The 21,298-nt window shown below is 42.6% G+C and overlaps 1 protein-coding gene across 1 annotated transcript in view; it reads right to left on the bottom strand.

The window, feature by feature from the left end:
• C5 (complement C5) overlaps positions 1 to 21,298 on the bottom strand; it is a 66,791-nt gene that overhangs the window by 30,760 nt on the left and 14,733 nt on the right. The window contains 11 exon segments of the mRNA XM_048512140.1: positions 256 to 459; positions 1,947 to 2,012; positions 5,117 to 5,246; positions 6,457 to 6,606; positions 6,744 to 6,953; positions 8,507 to 8,710; positions 10,828 to 11,028; positions 12,777 to 12,892; positions 13,911 to 14,037; positions 18,762 to 18,867; positions 19,793 to 19,883. Coding sequence (XP_048368097.1) covers positions 256 to 459; positions 1,947 to 2,012; positions 5,117 to 5,246; positions 6,457 to 6,606; positions 6,744 to 6,953; positions 8,507 to 8,710; positions 10,828 to 11,028; positions 12,777 to 12,892; positions 13,911 to 14,037; positions 18,762 to 18,867; positions 19,793 to 19,883 — 1,605 coding nt within the window.

The raw sequence follows: 21,298 nt of genomic DNA, 5'->3' as shown, positions 1-21,298 counted from the left end.
GCTGTCCGACTCCCCAGACAACACTCCCTCTGGGAGCACCTGCAAATGCTTTGCCTACCTGAGAGGTGGAGTACAAAATTAATAACGTCAGTGGCACTGAAATTCTTCAGCAGTTTCTATCTGGATTTTAAAACAGGACTAATTGACTGTTGGACTAAATAATTCATTCATCTATCTGTCCATGCTTAAATATTGCTTTAAAACCCTACAAGAAACAGCTGCAGATTCAAATCGACACTGTGCAAATTGACTTACGCATTCTTGCCAGTATTAAAATTTTGTGTGGCTCAGTTTGACGTAGCTGGTTTGCAAATTCACAACAGTCCAGGAAGGCCTTTATACATATCCGTGGTACACCCTTAATACGACTGGCTCTTTCATTGCATGTCTGAGTGATGGGATACATTTCCGATCCGGACCTGCAGCACTTCTGAACTTCTTTGTGTCTATAGCGAGATACTGAAATGACAGGAAGCATTTGACACCTGTATTCTGTGGCACAGTGGTCTTCTCAATAGTCATATTTCAGCTATGAATGATGAAAAGGAATTGTAGCTACTTTATTGTATTATATTAATTACTGTATTATGTTATTAAGTATATTAACATGATATAACATACACAAGTCAGTACACAATATAGTTATGCCATGTTGGGAGGTGCCCTGAGCCCGGCCTCGGCTAGGGCAGGGTAAGATAAAAATTGCAATAGCATGAAGTAAATAATTAAGTCCTCAGAGGAAGAACAAAGTCTATAATTTTTATAATCCAACAGATTAATATTGGATAAACATGCAAGAAAAGAAACAAAAAAGCAAATGCATTTGATGGACAAATAGTGGGAAAAGGTTCCGAACAGATGTCTGATGTCTTCCTTAAGTTTATTATACTTATGTATGAACATATTAAACTATTTTATACTGAGCCTGGAGCTAGCCATGCTTGACTAAGTTCCCTTCCGCACATGCAGAATAATGCACTTTCAGTCCACTTTCAACGCACTTTGCAGCTGGATTTTCCTGTAAAGAATAGCAAAATCCACTTTCAAGCAATTGTGGAAGTGGATTGAAAGTTCATTATTCTGCATGTGCAGAAGGGGCCTAACACTCCAAGGTCTTTTCCAGGTTTCCTACCTGAGACCACTTTCCCACCCAGGCATTCACCTGACTAAATCCAGTTTAGTTTAACTACATAGCAATATCTTTGGACTGATGAGAGTCCTTAAAAGAAGAGCATCCAATTTCTAATGCCCCCACATCTGTGTGAGAAGTCTTAACCCTTCATTAATTCTGATGAGTCTTAAAGCCCATGCATTCATCCCAAAATCATGTCCGTAGACCGTATGTCTCTATTGGGATAGGAAACCCCACACACTGCCCTGGGTGCTTGCTTTTCGCTCATCTCATGTCTGTGAAGGGCAGAAGTAGGAATTAGGGAAGAGCTGTTGTTGTGGAGGGACCGGAGTTGAAGCTACTGTAAGCCTATCTGGCCAGGCTCAGATGCTAAATAGAGTCAACCAGCCTTCCCTGAAAACTGCGCAGCCACACGGACACCGCCTTGGTGCCGCGCAGATCTTGCAGCCACCAGGAGGGAGAGCTGGCACTGAGCTCTCACAGGTGTTTCTGTGCCACTCAGTGGTAGGGACCTACCGCGCAGTTCCCTACCATGGTTAGAGGGGCGATTGGGGTCAACCCTGGCAATTATTTGGATGGGAGACCTCCAAGGAATACCAGAGTTGTAACATGGAGGCAGGCAATGGCAAAACCAGCTCTGAAAGTCTCTTGCCTTGAAAACCCCACTGGAGTCACCATAAGTCAGATGTGACTTGCCGGAATAAATAAAACGAACATGATTTTTGAAAAGCTGCTTAAAACAAAGTTCTTGGGATACTTTCCCCCATATGAATGCTGCCGATTTTTTTAAAAAAACATCTGGCATATGAAATACCTTTTTTTTCAATCTGCTCGCTGATGGTGGATCTTATTGATCGCACGACGGCATCACAAGCTTCATCTGTTGAAACAAAGAGAAAAAAAACTGGCAATGATAAGAATGATTTTATAAGGCAGTCAACAAATAAAGATTTAGTGAGCACTTATGAAACAAGCCAGCCCTTCTTTGCTTAACAGCTGGGACTGAGAGCAACTTGCTAATTCAGCAACTGGTTCCACAAGGATGCTAAATGAAACAGTTACTTGGACTTTATTGGGCTGATTCATTTATGCACTCACAAGGAGCCGTATTCAAAAATTAATAATGACACCCTTGTGCCGCTGAGCAGAGAGCAGGGCTCATTCCAGCCTCCCCTACTCCCCAAGATGCAATTATTACTTTTTTAACAGGACTCCATATTCACACCCTATATTGGGGAGGTAAGCCACATGGGCAGAACCCAGGATGTACATAGGGTTCCCCATCATCCTAGGGACATGCATTCACAGCAGGTCACTTCAATGAACAAATTATCTCTTAGCATGACCAGGAAATAACCCTGAGCCCAAATGGCAGCACTTGAGTCTCTCTCTGTCCACAAGACTTACAAATGAGATAAGTTTAGGAAGTCTCCTCCTTCAGCCCCAGCATACAACAGTCAGTAATTCAGACTCTAGATGCGAAATCAGTAACCTTTATTCTGCTGTCTCAGTAACCAGTACTGCAGGAAGCCAGATCTGGGGATGGTGGTTCCTGCAGACACATTTATTCCCACGTTTCCCGCTCAAACTCCCCCCACCCAATCTTCCCACAGATTAACAGAATAACGATGTGTGAATAGTTTTGTTATGTGTTCTAAGCAGTGGCGTTCCTGCCTAGGGACAGGGGGTACCCTATGTCCCCGGGCGCCCCCCATTTGGTCACGTGGGGGGGGCACCAACATTTCAGGGTCTTTTGTGTGTTTTTTAATTTTTAAAGTGTTTTTTCACGTTCCGGCCTGCAGGGGGCGCATTTTTAAGGCTAGCGGCACCAAAATTTCAGGGTACCATCCAGAGACTGTCCTGATGATACCACCAAAATTTGGTGAAGTTTGGTTCAGGAGAAGCAAAGTTATGGACCCCCAAAGGGGGTGCCCCCATCCCCATTGTTTTCAATGGGAGCTAACCTGAGATGGGGGCTACCCATTTGAGGGGCCATAACTTTGGTCCCCCTGAACATAACTTCACCAAACGTGGGTGGCATCATAAGAATAGTTAACAGATGATACCCTGAAAATTTGGTGTCACTAGCTTTAAAAATACACCTCTTCCAGGCACCCCAAGAAATTTGCCCAAGATTCTTTGTTTTGCAGTGACTTTGCTCTATTGTAGCCAATGGGGAATTTCTGAGTGCGTAGGCAGGCTGCACATTTTTTAAGATAGAGGCGCCAGACTTTCAGGGTGGCTCCCGGAGGGCCTCCTGGTAATAGCATCCAGGTTTGGAGACCTTTGCTTCTGGGGGTTCAATTTTATGGGCCCCCAAAAGGCTTATTTTGTTTCCCCGCTCCTGCACGCCTGTGGGCTGAGTTCTCTCAGAACTCTCTCAACTCCACCCACCCCCACTCCAGAAGCAAAGCTCACCAAGCTTGGATGCTATTACTCAAGGCCTCTTGGAGCCACCTTGAAAGTCTGGTGCCTCTATCTTCAAAAATGTGCAGCCTGCCTCAGAAATTCCTCATTAGCTACAATGGAGCAAAGTCACTGCATAACAAAGAATCTTGGGCAAATTTCTTGGGGTGCCTGGAAGGGATGTATTTTTAAAGCTAATGACACCAAATTTTCAGGGTATCATCTGTTAATTATTCTTATGATGCCACCCATGTTTGGTGAAGTTATGTTCAGGGGGACCAAAGTTATGGTCCCTCAAATGGGTAGCCCCCATCTCAGGTTAGCTCCCATTGAAAACAATGGGGATGGGGTCATTCCATTTGGGCGTCGATAACTTTGCTGACCCTGAACCAAACATCGCCAAACTCAGGTGGTATCATTAGGGCAGTCTCTGAATGATGCCCTGAAATTTTGGTGCCACTAGCTTTAAAAATGCGCTCCCTGCAGGCCAATAAAACACCAAAAATACCCTCCAAAAACCCAAATACCTTGCATTCGCATTGCTCATATTTGGGCAGAACATAATCGGACAATTTTTGTCCGAATGTGCCCAAATTTGCCCAGATTCCAGCCGAATCTGGTATTTGTTTCATCTGAATCTCCAACCCTCAAAAGTGATGCTGTTTCAGGGTGGGGGAGAATCCACCCCCAAACAGCATCACTTTCCATTTTGTTTTAACCGGGGACCCCAGATTCTCCCTTTAAGGTAGATTTAAAAGAAGAATCTGAGCTCCCTAGTTTAAACACCATTGAAAGTGATGCTGTTTGGGGGTGGATTCCACTGGAGGTGTTTTGTGAGAGGTGATGCTGACATTTGTTTGATAAATGTTTTGCTGGGGGTGATTTGTGAGAGATTTACATGCTTAATACCCACTTGCACTGGCTTGTTGTTTCTCAGGCTAACAACCTACCTCATAGGGTTGTTGTGATTAGGAAATTAGGAAAAGAGTTGGTGGGGAGAGAGCCATGTATGTTTTGATGGGAGTGGGAGGTGTTTTGTGAGCTGGTACAAAAATCATTGTTTGGTCATGGTGGGGGAGGGTGGCCGCCCATACGCCGGGCGGGGGGGGGGGGGGGGGCCAAACTCAGGTTTTGTCCCCAGGCGTTAGTTTACCTAGGTACGCCCCTGGTTCTAAGTGTCTCGAGGCCCAGCGATAGTCTTCAGCCTCAAACCTCCATCCCCCCCCCCCTTCCGGAGGCCAGAGGCGAGGATGCCTGCTTACTATGTTGCAAAGCACAGCGGTTAAGGGTAGAAAAGGTCCATTAACATTTGACAGATAATAGTAAGTCCAGGAATGACCTTGGGCTCCAGCTGATCTATGCCAGGCAGAGCGGGAACACTGCTTGACAACATCTCTGTACCTACACACAGCCACCCCAGCTCAGCTACTTTAAGCAATCAGATAACAATATACATAGTAATTATGATATCCACTATTGACGCAACATACCCCCAACATAAGCATAACGATTTAGGAAGCAGTGTTTTTAAAGGGAGCACATTTTCACTGCTGTGGCTAAAATAGTAGGGGAAAGCACCTGCTTCTTTCGAGTCCTCTGCATTGGCATTGGTCAGAAAGGTGAGACCAGCCTGTCGGAAGACGTCTACATTGTTCTGTCCTCCGCCCGCACCGCAACCCAGGTCACTCTTCTCCAGTTGCAGAAGAGCCTGTTTGAAAAGGATGAAGGCCAAGAACTAGTTTTCCTTTCTTTAATGCATATGTGTCAAACTCACGGCTCTCCAGATAGTATGGACTGCAGTTCCCATCATCCCCTGCCAGCATCATGCTGGCAGGGGATGATGGGAGCTGTAGTCCATAACACCTGGAGGGCCACAAGTTTGACACCTGTGCTTTAATGGGATAGAATGAATTCAGTGTCTTCTGATCTGGGGTATCACAAGGAGTCTCTGGCATCATGAACATTAATGGAAGTAATTTGCCAGAAATGGCAACGAAAAATGCTACCTTCAGTCAGGAAATAAAATGTTTTGGGCTAAAAATCATGTGGAACGCCATGGAGGAAACATTTCATCTCCTGCCTCAAAATGTTCTATTTGGTTTGTGTGTGGTAAACCAGTGGCAGTTTTCCAATGTTTGATTTATTCACAAATGAGGCAGACCCAGAAACAGCATAATGTGTGATTAGGCCAGCCATTCTCAACCAGGGTTCCGTGGTACCCTGGGGTGCCGTGAGCATGTCCCAGGGGTACCGCGGCAACACTACCGCCCCCCCTCATTTTTGTGGTGTCTCCCATCGGCGCCAGCAAGGACATGGAGCTGGCCCATGGGGCAGGGCCTGCCGCAAGGTCAGCAGCCACCCCCTCCCCCAGTGCTTCCCTTCACCCTGGGAGGGGAAGGTGGGGGTGTGGCAAGCAGGGGCAATGGGAGGGGAAGGTGGAGGGTGGTGGCAGGGGTACCGTGAGATATGAAGAGTGAGGTCAAGGGTACCCTGACCTCGAAAAGGTTGGGAAACACTGGATTAGGCTTTCAGTTGCTGATCACTGTCACACACTTTTCCTCAGTTTATGAAAAATGGTATGTGTGAAGAAATCTAATATACTGTGCACGGCAAGACTTAAGAGTTTCTGCCAGCCTGCATCCCCCTGCCCCCATACATCCTTTCACCTTGTAACTATCTCTAAGGTGATCTGATGGCGCAATTCACGTGGAAACACAAAGAACCATTTGGTCTCTTTGACAAAACCTCTGCTGATGGTGATACTGGGAAACAGCAAAATAACAAATACAAAATTTTTGAATAATCTGTATGCAAGAATGTCAACGGGGGTAGCCCCCCCCCGCACACACACACACACACACACACACACACACACACACACACACACACACACACACACACACTGAATGTCACGTAACTCTTTCCATAGGCCTCTTCTTTTTTCCTGTTATTCCATAAATTGCCTTGTCCATGGATGACAAAGCAATGAAAGAATCAAACTGGGATTTCACAGAAAGGAATATGATCTGTCCCGGCTTGTATGATGTCTGGCCTTTTGACAATTTAACCTGTGTGGGTTAAAAACAGACATGATTCACTAAAGGAAAGCCCCTGATTTCAAGGAGTTGTCAGTCATGATGAGCTTGCTCCAGACTGTGTCAACAAAATGCACAGACCAGCTAATATATAAAGAACGGTTACTCACCTCAATGTCGTTCCCACATTTTTGTTCTATGTTCAGCCAGACAGAATCAGCCACCAGTTCTGCAGTTCCTTCTCCTGTAACTATGTAGTAGACCAGAAGGCGGGCCGAAGGTACCATTTTGTGAGTGAGTTGAAAAGTTAGGCTTTGGTACACAGAGTCTTTAATCTTATCCTGAGTCCCATAGCTCACTATTTTCCCTTTGGATAAGATCTAAAAGGCCACAGGAAAGAAAGTAGATTGAAAATGACAGCCTCTGGCATCTTGGAGAATGTTCAAAGCAGCCCAGCGGTAACATTTTGAATAGTGCTTCTAGTACTCTTTTGTCTATATATATACTATGGTAACGGTACCTTGAAACTGATGTACCTTGATCTTGTACTACTGGTTGCTGACTATAAATAAAATGACTTGACTTGAAAGCAGCCCAGCATGCATTTAAATTTGATTGTTTTTGTGGATTGCACACATATTTGGTGCACTTCTGATAGCCTTGTACAGTACAAACAATTAAATCATTGTCAATTTGCTGTTTCCCCAATTTTGTTCAAAATCTGCTAATGCCTCACTCTGCCAGTAGCTAGCACCAGACTTGGGTAAAAGGTAAAATAGTCACTTATTTAAATGTATCTTATTCATTTATATATCATGTTATGCGTAGATGGAAAGCAGTTTTTCATAGTTAATTTTTAACAGTTATAATAAATATTAAAACCCCCATTATGCAGCTAACTGTAGACATGAATCATGGGCTATGTGCATATTATAGGTCACCTTTAATCTGCTTGACTGGTTACTAGGCCGGATTCAAAGTACTGGTGTTGAATTTTAAAGCTCTATAGGTAGGGTTGCCATCTCCGGATTGGAAAATCTCTGGAAATATTTTGGGGGAGGGAGAGTTTGGGGAGGGAAGGGACTCCAATGAGGTATAATGCCATTCACTCCACCTTCCAAAGTAGCCATTTTTTCCAGGGAAACTTATCACAGTCACCTGGAGATCAGTTGTAACTCCAGGAGATCTCCAGCCACCACCTGGAAGTTGGCAGCCCTATGTGTGGGGTTTGGGCCCAGGGTACCTCAGGAGCCATCTTCTCCACTAAGAATCAACCTGTGTGTTTAGATCTGCTGGAGAGGTCTAGATTTCCACTTTCAGGTGTACATGGTATGGCCTTCCTGGCAGAAAGAGGGTTTTGGAATTAATATTACTTTCCTTCTAACAATCAGGAAACTTGTTTAAAATCACCCTATTTCCACAGGTAATCATTCCAGGCTGATTTTACTCCAGCTGTTTGGTTTTAATTTGTCTATTGGATCCTGGATGTACGGTACCCTACGTTTTTTAATTTATTTTCCAAAAGTTGCTTGCTTTATTATATTCTGCTATTATATTCTTGTTTGTTTTTATGGTAAGCCACCTTATCCTTCATAATAAATGTCACAGAAAAAGAATAGGCATGACCAAAATTAAGCAGAGCCAGCACAATCAATACTCACAGTCCCATAGCCCAGGTACTTGCTGTGATTATTTAAAAGACTTTCTAAGCAGGAAGATTTCAAAAGCACTTCCTCAGATATTTCCAAAGAGTTAAGGCAGTTTCTGAGAAAGTATGCAATTTTGCAGATGTGGTATAGACCTGATGAAGTGAGGAAACTTTCCAGAGTGCCTGCTGGATAAATCTTGATAGGCATCTGGCATTACCTGTGTACAGGCAGACAGGTATATGATACAATGCAATGTGTTAAGAGGAAAGAGTTCCATGGCATACCAAATAGCTGTAATGATGTATTTTGTCGATATAGTGGCTAAGTGGGTGCACATTGATGCTGATGCTATCCCCCACACGTAGCACTCTGTGGTTTGAAGCCCAGTCAATATATAAGTAGCTTCCACTGAGAGAAACATACGCTTTTGCCGTATAGCTCTTAGCAGCTTGGTTATCTTCTGGTAATTTGGCATCTGCTGTTTTTAACTGGAAAATGATAGCATAGAACACAATTCAATATTGGCAAAAAGAGTCAATTAAGGTAGACAGAACAATAACAGAGACAGATGCAGGGAAATAGTACACTATAAAGCAGAACTATAAAGAACTATGGAACTATAAAGCAGAGGCCATTTCTGCACAGCCAGATTGAAAGTGCACTATTCTGCATGTGCACTATTCTGCAAAGGGCCTGAAGGATAGTTCTGTGAGAGCTGAATGACTCAGAGTACGGGCTAATAAGGGCAGATTTCTGTGAAGGAATCTGCACCAAGGTCCTGTATGTAACCATTACTCAGAAACTCTAATTAATCACATTCATGACTTACTTTAGTTTCTCTGAGAAGAAACTCACTCAGATATGGGGCACTGAAGCTCCTGAGGGTGGTGGAAGTGTAAACAGATTAGGTTTTCGTTCAAAATCTGCTAATTAGGAAAACTGGAAGTCCTTCTCTGGTACCACATGAAACAGACATCTCAGATAAGGAAGATAGTCTAGGAGTTAGTGGTTTAGGACCTGTGCCAGTTACACTTAACTGAAGTGAGGAATTAAGTCTTGTCAGCACTGGAATTAGAGATTTACAAATAGTAAAAAAAACCTCCTGAGAATTAGGATAATTTTTTTGTAGCAGCAGTTTAAAGATACTATAAACAAGTATCTTCTCTGAAACAGCTTCTTTTATATACTTATTAATATGATTCTTGGCTTAAAACTCTTCTGGTTTACTTCAATTTCCTTGTAAATAAATAAACATCTAAATCTTTGTTTGAACTCTATATGCCTCTGGTGCCAATTTAATGTTTCTCTGTGTGACAGGAATAGATTACTGAGTGTCCACATAGAGCTACCCACCTTTCTGAATGTAAACTACCTTGTGGGGGTGGGGAGAGAAATAATCCATCACATTGCTCAAATAAAACAAGGCATAACTCAGAACACATCTTGCTTAGATTTGGGATTTGCTTGGATTTCAACAGATATTTCGGGAAATTCAAATATTTCAGAAAATGCTGTTTGCAAACAGCACACAAAGAGGCTTGCAACATTAAAACAGAAATAGATTAACAATTAGACAGTAAAAACTATATCAAAGCCATAAGAACCACAAATAAAAACAAGCATCCTTAACTAAAACATGAATACAGCCAATATATAGCAACAGATGAAATAGCAGAAAACAGGAATACAAAATCAGCAAGTATGATTCCTCAACAAAAATAACGGCAATAAGAAAAAAAATCAGAGAGAAAAGCAACTGCTCAAAAGAAAGCCGCCTAAGACCTTCCAATTCCAAACCTTCCAGAACAAAACAGTCTTAACAAGTTTTCAGACAATTAAAGGGGCTAGGTCAATTTCCTCAGGAAAGTATTTTACAGACTGGGGCCCACATCTGAAAAGCTCTACTCTGTGTACTTGCTAGACTCGGCTCTTACATTGCCGGCATACAGAGCATAGCACCTGTCAGATACCAGTAAAAACACTATTCAACACTTATTTTAGACTTTCAGGGAGAACTGTACAATCCCAGAAGAAAATCAGCTCATATGTATAATATCTAGATACAAATGATTAATTCACAAACTGAACAACTTAGCATTTTAAATATCAGAAGTTGCCACTGTGTTTTAATGTATTAGAATGTAAAATATTTATATCTTACTCTGAATTGAAACACTAGCCTATCCAACCAGTAAAAATAAAGACTTATGGAGGCTGAATTCTCACCAGAGTGAAACTAAGATTTTTGAGTAAAAAATGAGGGAGGATGTCAGAATTCAGTAGCATCCCTGTTCCATGTCTGATGGTCAGTCACTGAGAAGAAGCCCCATCAACCAATGCTTACAGAATGCACCCATCAATTCCCCTCATACTCCCCCCTCCGTCAAGTTTTTATATATGATTTTAAAAAAAATTCTGCTACTTCTTTGTGCAGGCAGTATTTTTTGAATAGTGCTTTTTAAAGGAGTTATTTAAATCCATTTTTTAAAATTTTACTAGTCTCAAAACATAAAAATATTTCCCAACGACATGGTGCGTTGGCCAAAACATACAATCCCAAGGAACACTGAGAACACAAGTAAAACATCAAAAGTATTTCACTCACTTGAAACTCAAGCACTTTGCTACCAGGAGGGACGTTAACCACAAACAGTGCCGTTCCATCATTTTGGCTGGTTTGACCTCTCCCAGATTCTGAGCCTTCTTGAAATAACGTCGTCTCTTCCATTTGCTCATCAAAAGCACTTGCAGTGAAAATCACAGGAATGTTTCTAACGGGCTCATCAGATGTATCCTTCACCTGTACCTATTCATCCAAAATCCATTCTATTATAATAGTATATTCATTATCCTGATATAATACCACACATTCTGCAGTACTTGTGTTTATTATTATTGTGTTTATTATTAAGGATCACAGAAAGAGAACTATCTTCACAAACATGACTGAACTGGGAATATTCTGAAGAAGTTTACTAAGTTTGCACTACTTTGCCAAGTGTGTGTATTTTGCTAACCACAGATTTTTCAAGTTTTTTGCTAAGATTTTTTGAATAATATAAAAATACATTTTCTTTGGAATGTCTTCTCTTTCATGCACATTGCTTTCATGTTCTTCTGTTGTTGTCACCCTGAACTAAATCTGTTCAGCAACCTAGCACTGGCATGTCATTTATTCATGATGCAAGTTTCCTGAGTTGGCTCAAACCATTGGAAAATGAGGCGGATCCAGCAGTTGGTGTGGCGTGTATACGTGTGTGAGGGGTGGGGAGGGGGGATAGTGTCAAAGCAGAGGCAGCCATGAGAAACACTGACAATGAACTGGTTAAGAAAAGAAGACCAATATTTGAGAATCTAAAATGGGGGGGGGGGGGGGGTTCCACTAAAATTGCCAGTTTCTGTCCCAAAACCTGAAGAAGACAACATTTAGAACAGTTGCCCTAATAAGGAAACATAAAGATTTCAACAATACATAAAGTGTTTGTTGTGAGGGGGGGAAGGGAAAGGAGATAGTAAGTCCCTTTGAGTCTCCTTACAGGAGAGAAAGGGGGAATATAAATCCTCCTCCTCCTCCTCCTCCTCCTCCTCTTCCTCTTCCTCTTCTTCTTCTTCTATTACAGCATACAAGAGCGATAGCAGAAACAAATCAAAACCATCGTTCAAGAAAATGGGGGAGAAGCAGAAATCAAGCACTCATGCGAATTCATACCAGGAAAATAGCGATATCCTGCATGCTTTGAACCTGTTTGAATGAAGGGGGGTTTCAACAGGGATGCTTCCAATATTCTTCTCAATGAATTTCTCCCCCAGATTTTGGAATTCCAAAATACTTGGTCTTACTTTCAGAGCAGAACTGAGGCATATTTCCAAATTTGGCCAGGATACTTACTGTACACGTACCATTGACTGCAGCTTTCAATTTATCCATTTGTGCTTTCTCGAGTGCAGATCTGTAATTGTTAAAACACTGAAGAAAAGCAACCTTGTTGTGTCCATACATATGGGTGTGTGAAGACTATGTTTTAACAATGCACTCAAGTGCATGTGCGCACTGGTAACGTACCATGCAAAAACAAACCAATGCAGCCATATACACAATCATTTTGGCCTTCCTTGCATTCTGCTATTAACCTGTGTATTGGTGACATACTGGGGTAGGGAAAGAAAATATAAGTGAATAGAAATCTCCAAAGACCATAACAAACTGATCTTATTTTGGAATTATTTTTACCAAAACGTACATACCAAATCTTCTTATTAAACAGGAAGTAAGGAGTGCATTGAGTTATAGAGAAATTCCAGAGCAATAAAAAATGGAATATGGGGATGATAAGACATGCACACAAAAAGCAAACGTGTCGGGGTGGGAGAACTAAGAGATTACAATCAACGCTTGGCAAACAGCACAGTTTCATCATGACAGTATTAACAGCAGATCATATAATAATGGCCAGTGCAACGAAGAACATGCCACAAGCTTATAGGATGTATGAAATATTATTGAGATAAAATTATATCATCAAGTCTGCATTTGTTTTGTTGGTGTCAACCAACCTTAATGTAGAATGGGAGCCCAGGCTTCACAAAGAGAGGAGTAGCAACCAAATTCAGCTTGTAAGGGGATAAGACGTACTTGACACCTGTCAATTCACTTTCCACGCTATGACCACCTGAAAGAAGACAACATTACTTCTAAAAAGAGCTTCCCTAAATGGGTCATGTCCCTGTTCTAAGATATTCTTTGAACCAAGACTTCAAAGAGAAGGGAGGGGCGATGGATGGTACACAGGTGTCTGCATCCAGGATCTCGTAAACTCGAAGATTCTCCAAGGCCCAGTACAAAGATCAACAAACTAATCAGAAGAAGGCTAAAGATGGCTGTCTTTTCCATTGAGATTGGAGAATCATTAGAGAGTAGGTATTTAGAGTGTTGAACTAAGACTAGGGAGACATGGTCTGAAATGTCCAGTGTGCCAGGCAGTTCACTGAGTAACCTTGGGACTTTGTTAAGAAGAAACCTTAACACTCAGATTGCTGTAGAAACAATACCTGTCTTGTCTGGGAGCACCCACTGAGAGCTGTTGCTTGACCTATCCGGCCTTTGTGGTGTACTGATGACAGAGCTGCACTAGGGTCTAGGACAGTGGTGGCGAACCCTTGGCACTCCAGATGTTATGGACTACAATTCCCATCTGCCAATTGGCCATGCTGGCAGGGGCTGATGGGAATTGTAGTCTATAACATCTGGAGTGCCAAGGGTTCGCCACCACTGATCAAGGAGAAACCAGGTTCACATCCTCACTCCGCAAACCACCCCCTCCTTTCCCCCGCATAATCTCAAGGCCCTGCTGCTTCTCTTCATTCGGAGCAATTTGCTGCTAAAGGAAGTCACATGGCCTCTCCTCAGCGCCTGCCATGCTATGCACTAGCTTGCTTTCTATGCATGACCACCTTCCTCCAACTTAGTCTGTCCTGTCCAGCCCTCTCTTTCCAGTCCCACTGCCCTTCTCTCAAGGGCTACTTTAAAAATGTCTTCCACGAACTTTAAAACAACTTGGCGCCCTTTGTTTCTGACATCCACTGTTAGGGTCTGGTCTTGCTGAGACCCAGGAAGGAACACCCAGGACCACATAACTGGGAATACATTAAGTGTTTTTTTTTTAATGAAGCCCAAAGTGTCAGAATTACCTGTAGATTCCACCACTGAAACAGCAATGTAAAGGCTTGAGCCATCAAGCTGCTCAAGACTGTGATATCCTATTTCACCAACAGCAGCTTGACTGTTAAAATTAAACTCTGTAACTCCATCGTCCATCTGAGAAATAAAATCAAGATAAATATATTATTTTTGCATTATTATATTGGATGCAGCCAGGCACAGTGTACATTTTATGGAGATACAACAGCCTTTACTCATCTACAATCAGAGGTGTAGCAAGGGTGGAAAGCGCCCAGTGCACTGGTGCATCCTCCGCCCCACCCCAGAATGCCCCGGCCCCAGAACACCCTCGCCACACCCCCACGGGGCACATGCCTGGTGCGTCGCACCCCCCCCATCCCCTTGGAGCTACGCCTCTGCATATAATAAAGCCAGATAATTTTTATAAATCTTTTCAATGTAAATGTTCAGAAGTCCACAGGTAAGAACATAAGAAAAGCCATGCTGGATCAGACCAAGGCATATCAATTTCAGCAATCTGTTCATACAGTGGCAGGCCAGGTACCCCAGGGAGCCCACAAACAAGACGACTATGGCAGTATTATCCTGCCTGTGTTCCACAGCACCTAATATAGCTGGCATAATCTTCTGATACTGAATAGAATGGGTATGCATCATGACTACTCATTACGAGTAGCCATGGATATCTCTATCCTCCATGAACACGTCCACTTCCCTCTAAAGCCTTACATGTTGGCAGCCCTTACCACACTCTGGGCCAGGGAGACCCACAATTTAACTATGCATTGTGGGAAGAAATACTTCCTTTGGTCTATTTTGAATCTCTTGCCTTTCAGATTCAGTCAAGGACTCTGAATTTTAGCACTAGAAGAGTGGGAGAAAATTTTCTCGCTGTCCACACCATGCAGGATTTGACAGACTTCTATCAAGTCTCTCCTTACCAGCCTTTTTCCTAAGCTAACCAGCCTGAATCATTTTAACTGCTCCTCACACAGCAGTTGCTCTATTCCTTGTTCATTTTTGATGCTCCTTCCTTCACCTTCTCAAGCTCTGCAATACCCTTTTTAGGTGTGGCGACCAGAATTGTACACAGTATTTTAAATGTGACTTGTATAAGGGCAGTATGATAGCAGCATTTTTATTCTCTATTCCTTGTCTAGTGAGTGCAGTATGGATTTATCCAGTCAATATGAGGGTAGTTAAGTCTCCCATGTTACTACTTCATCCCCATTGGAAGCCTTCCTAATTTCATTCTCCATCTCTAGATCACCCTGAGCCTTTTGGTCAGGGGACCAATAGAACGTCCCAGTACTAAATTACCCTTTGGCCCTGGTATTCTCTTCCATAAGGATTCTGTGAATGAGTCTGCCCTTTTTATGGTTGCTAGTCAGTGGTGGGATCCAAAAGTTTTAATAACAGGTTTCGATGGTGGTGGGATTCAAACAGTGGCACCGCTGCACACACGCACCTCCAGTCCCTATTGGGCAGGGAGGTTGCTTTAGTAACCCCTTCTCGGCACTCAGAAAAAAATTAGTAACCACTTCTAGAGAAGTGGTGAGAACTGGTTGGATCCCACCTCTGTTGCTAGTTCATTAGCCACTATACCTTTCTTGGTGTACATCAGGGGTCTGCAACCTGCGGCTCTCCAGATGTTCATGGACTTCAATTCCCATCAGCCCTTGCTAACATCCCCTCCAATGTGCCCTTCCCCTTAATTTCCACAAAATCTGTATTGAGAGATGACTGCATCACACCAGTTCTCTCCTTTTCACCAGGTTTCTGTAATGCTCACTATATCTATATGTTTTCCCTTAAAATCAAGGACTCTTAACTCCCCCATTTTCACTTGGAGGTTTCTGGCATCAGCACAGAAACACCTTAATACTGTGTCTCTATTTCAACTGCCTGGCATGTGCTCCTTGGCCTCCTTGAGAGGTTATCCTTTACTTTATCATTCCCTTTCATACCCATTTGCAATGAGTCTGACTGAATCAGATGTTTCTCAGCTTCTGTCAGCTCACCCCCACTCGCACCCCCACCCTGCTTCAGTTTAAAAGCTGTTCTGACGCCTTTTTTATTTTACACACCAGCAGTCTTGTTCCATCTTGGATGAAGTGGAGCCCACCTCTTTTGTATAGGCCTGGCTTGTCCCCAAACATTCCTAACATATCTAACCCCTCCTGCTCACACCACTATCTAATCCACACACTGAGACTCCCAAACTGTGTCAATCTAGCTGGTCTTGGAGATGTTATTTAGGGGGAAGACCCTTTTGAAAGAGATCCTAATTCCATCGAATGAATGGCATTCATATCTCACCAGGAAAAAACAACACTGCTCTGCTTATCTAGCAGTTGCAAAAAAAAAATGAAAGCATCATCACAGCATAGCTTTGACCTGCTTGCCTTGCCCACGGGCTACACCATAACGTTATCAGTACCAGCATTCTGCCCTATTACCGTTACCCACATCTCCAGTACTGGCAAAGCGTGCTTTGATCTATTAATTCGCTGTTGAATGGCAGGATGCTAAAAAAAGAAGAGGAAAAAAGCAAAGCAAAGCAAACCTAACAACTTTCGTTCGTTGACCTAGTTTTTGAGACGAATGCTTTTGAGTTTTGAAAATAGTTGGCAGATAACTGACCAAATTGAAGACCCTGGCAACTACATGGTTACCCTTCCATTTTCTAGCTGTGATGAAAAATGAGAAATTCTAAGAACAGCAATGTTTTCTTGCCTGGAAAACATATTGGCCTCTGACCAAGTAATAGCAAATATTTCAAGCTGAGTTCCCAGAAACTGCAAGAGCTGGGAGTACTTCAAAGAGCTCTGTTCTCCCTCATTCAAAAGAAGAACTGGCTGGAAATCAACGGGACAAAATCAGTTTGAATCCAACAAGCAACAACTGTTTACATGGTTTGTGCACTGGGATGTTATGTTCAGTGGTGGGATCCAAAAATTTTAGTAACAGGTTCTCATGGTGGTGGGATTCAAACAGTGGCATAGCGCCAATGTGGCTGGGCGGGGCACCACAGAGGCGTGGCTGGGCATTCCGGGGGGGGGGGCATTAATAATTTCTCTATTACTGTAAAAAAAACTCTTACTGTAAAAAAAGAGTTCCTAATTTCCAGCTGGTATCTTTCTGTCCATAATTTAAACTCATTATAGCAAGTCCTATCGTCTACTGCCAACAGAAACAACTACTTCTCCTCTAATTGACTGCCTGTCAAATACTTAATACTTTCAAATACTTAATTTTGTTCCTAGAAATCAAAAGAAGGATGCTTTCCTTAAACAAGAAACTTTACCATATTTCTAAAACATGTTTTAACAACAGCCCAACAGGGAGAATTATCGCATTTTCTACCTTCACTAACCAGCCACATAGGAAACAATAGGACTTTATGATTTTTGGACCTAATGGAATTTCTAACGCAAAAGCAGACCCAATTAGTAACCCCTCTCGGCACACACAAATAATTAGTAACCCACTCTCGGGAACTGGTGAGAACCTGCTGGATCCCACCTCTGGTTATGTTACAGTATTGAAATCTGCTCTTTTTAGAGTGAATCCATTTATATCAATGAGTTCAATTTGTTTGTAGAGTTTACATCAAGGTTATCAGTTAAGTGAGTGCAGAGAAAGGGAAAGGAGAAAATAAAATGCTTATGGCAGATGTGTCACCTGATCCTTGCCAGGGTTTCAGAAAGGTCTTTTCTGCGCAGCCCAATTAAAACATCTTGAGGATGTGAAAAAAAAATGTCTTGGGGAAGAAGTTCACACAGCTTTTTCCCCAAGACGTCCTCAGGACGTTCTATTTCTCCTCAACCTGACTTATTTGAAAATACTAAACTGGTGATCTTTTCCCCCAAGACAGGTTGAAGATGCTTTCTGCTTGCTGTGCAGAAAGCAGGAAACATCTTAATTTTCCCACCCAAATTTAAAGCTCTCACTTTTGGTTTCTCTACAGGCAGGTTTCCATGCAATATAAAACATGTGCTTGGATCCTGAGCTGGCAGGTGGAAGGTCAGTTGCTCAATTCATTAAATAACTAAAATAGAAGCAGTAACTGGGAAAATGCTGGAGCTGCAGGAAACCTGGCAGCTAAGAATGGCCCCAGATATGCCCTTGGGTGGATCTGTTCATTGTTACCCATAACTATTAATCACAGGTATTTCCCCCTGCAACAGTTCCTGGTTGAAATCAAGAAAAGAGCATGATGAGAATAGGTTAACTGACCTCCCAAACTATAACAAAGTCAAACACAGTTCTCCATCCCACCCAAGGTTGCTATTCATCATTCCAAGAACAGTGAGAGCATCACATTGAGTTGTGGTCCTTGAACTCTGCTGCGTCCCTTGCAATTGACAAGGCTGCAATTGTATTTGCTAGGATCTTTCTAAGACAGACCAGAAAATTTAAAATCTACACTCGTCTTGAGTAGATTTTATCCTGTCCCTAAATATCCAGATGTAGAAAACTGTATATCCATTTTAAAGAGTCTGAAGATTGCAGCTGACTTTGCTGTTTCTAAACTACTGTTTGCAGTGTGTTTGAAATGGTAATACAGCCCTGCTGAAGAATGGCTTACAACTGGTCATGGAAAATCGTCACAAGGCATCTACTGATGTGGTCTGGCTGCACGCACAAAACTGAAACTGCTCCCTAGATGAGGTACCGTCTGCTAACTTTCGGCCCAAAGTGCATTTTTCTTCTTATGCTCCCTGATAATAGCGGTTTAAAATGGAAACGCTGACACCACATGACGGTCAGGGTAAACCTGGAACCTGATCTAAACCTCAGCAGTTTCAGTGGGAAGTGGAGCAGGCCTGACCTGATTATTTTTTATTCAAACGTACCTCTCTGAACCTCACTGCTTTTGGCATCATGGTCTTTTCAGTTCCTTGAATTATTCCAAAACGGAAATAAACATTTGCTTTGGCCACTCGCTTGTTGTAAAAATATCTTGAAAATAAAACAAAAGAAAAAGAACACCCCATATAATTTAGCTCAGTTGTCACTTCTGCAACAAATACCAATACAGAACGGGAGCTGTTTTGATTTCAGAAATGGGGTGGGGGGTGGGGGAGAAGTATAGGCCAATAGGAATGACCTAGGAAAGGGGCGTCTTTTTTAGGACTAGTAACAAGTGAGGTTTAAACCAAGAACAAAGTTAGGAAACATCCAACTGAGCCAAGAGGTAATCTGTGACTAATTCTCCCATCATTTTTAAAGATGAGAGCACAGATATGTATGGGGTTATGAACTTGGAATGAGACTATGGTGCAATATCCCTAGTTCTGTTTTCCCAATTTAAAATGACCATCCCCACTGAATGCTGCAATGGAAAATGTGTAGATGAACTGAGGAAATGGTGTGGAGGGAAAAGGTAACCCCACTTCACCAAGGCCCCTTCCGCACACGCAAAATAATACGTTTTCAAACCACTTTCACAACTGTTTGCAAGTGGATTTTGCCATTCCGCACAGCTTCAAAGAGCACTGAAAGCAGTTTGAAAGTGCATTATTCTGCATGTGCGGAATGAGCCCAAGTAAAAGGTAAGAGAAAAAGGGTAACCCCGCATCTCTACCTCTTCTTCCACCTGATCCAAGCTTCCTCATGCCCACTTTGCCCTTAGAAACAATCTGTGGGAGAGCCAATTGATACATCTAGATATTAGATTTATGAAGTGGTACCAGTAGGACGCTGAACCAGGGCTAGCCATTTCACGCTTCCAAGAGGCTGGAATGTGTATACATATATGCAAGTTTCTCTTGCAATGCTGCTGAGGATAGTGGGTGGAGATCTTGGACTGCATCCTGGCATTTGTCAGAATAAAAAGCAAAACAGTACACAACAGGCAAGAGAGAAACTTCAGTGGTCATCTTACTTTGCTTTCACAACAATTCTGAAGCTTTCAAATTTCTCAGAACTAATGAAGTTCTTTTCAGGTTCTATGGTGACAGAAAAGCTCGGCATGGCTGAAACGTTAAGCACAAAAAGGTTAATTTAACACACTACAGTTCTGTGAATTTTTTTTTAAAAAACTGGCCCCGCTCCTTTGCCTTTAGCAGCAGCCTGGAAAAAAAAGAGAGAGAGATCATAGGAAGCCACTAGGTTCATTTTTGCATATTGGATATTCTTCACACATGAATGTGTTGATGAAACCTAAATGCTCTTAATTCCTGTTTACCCAATTTCTCCCTGAAATGTAGCAATCCTCCTCCCACCCACTATTTTTAGGACTGTGCAGTCTGTTGTTTAATGAATTTCATTTAATCAAAGAGAAATTCAAAGAGAGGATGGGTAGAAAGGGTCGTTTTGCAAACTTGCAGAATTTCACTCTGTAGATACTCAGAGGCCTTCCTAGAGATCTTCCTGTCCTCCTGCTACAGAACCACCTCGTGGTGTGTAACATAAAACAACAACAAAGGCTTCAGATTGTCTTCCAAGAGAAACCCTTCTTTTACAAGGGAACAAGGCGAATAAGAAGAATCAGTGGCTGTTTCTAAACAACTGAATTGTAGTGGGGGGGGGGGAATTCCTCTCCCCACAGAATCCTAATAGGAGTGGATTCTGCCCAGGCCAACTATAATGGGTATAGGACATTATGCAAATCATTTGGGGAGGACACTTAGCACAGGTCCCGTGCTCACAGCGAGCTTGATCGTTTTATTCCCCCCGGGAGTTTCGAAGATTGCTAAACCAGCAATTCTTTTGCAAAGTCCTGGGTTTGAACACAACAGGCAGGAGACGCTTTATTTCTCTCTCTTCCACCCGTTCACTTTAAGTTCCACGCCATCCACTTTCAGGGAGAATCTCCCTGCCTGCCATTCTGTGCAGCTTGCCCAGCAGATTCTCTGAGGGCCCCACAGGGTACAAAGCCCCCCAGGCACATTTTCTCCCTGGGGCAGTAAGTATGACATAGGCTGATTCTGCATGGGCCAAAAACAGCGGTGTGAAAACGGTGTGAAAACAGTATAAAGCCTTTTATGCCGTTTGAAACCCTTTTACACCATTTTCACACCGTTTTCACACTGCTGTTTTTGGCCCATGCGGAATCAGCCTATGTCATACATGTTCATCATTGCCCTGCCATTGCAGGGAGGTCCCTTTTCCTTTTCCTAAATGTTGCATGTTGCACATGTGCAGCTATGAAGGTGCAGACAATCATATTGTGGGACAATCGGCATGGCTGCGGGAGTTCATTCCTGTTTGCCTAAGCCAACTATGCATGTGTTACAAGAAATTATTTTTTTTTTAAAAAAAGAGAAGCATCTCTGTGAGAAGGCACGAAAGCAACCCAGATTTTTTCCATCGCTGCTTGAACAGCATGTGACTAGGAAAAAGGAAAATGGGTTTCTTACTCCTTACATGATCCTGGATTCATGTCTAG

This window comes from Sphaerodactylus townsendi, linkage group LG12, assembly GCF_021028975.2.
Source record: "Sphaerodactylus townsendi isolate TG3544 linkage group LG12, MPM_Stown_v2.3, whole genome shotgun sequence".
Taxonomy (NCBI): Eukaryota; Metazoa; Chordata; class Lepidosauria; order Squamata; family Sphaerodactylidae; genus Sphaerodactylus; species Sphaerodactylus townsendi.
This window is presented reverse-complemented; position numbering and strand designations above follow the sequence as displayed.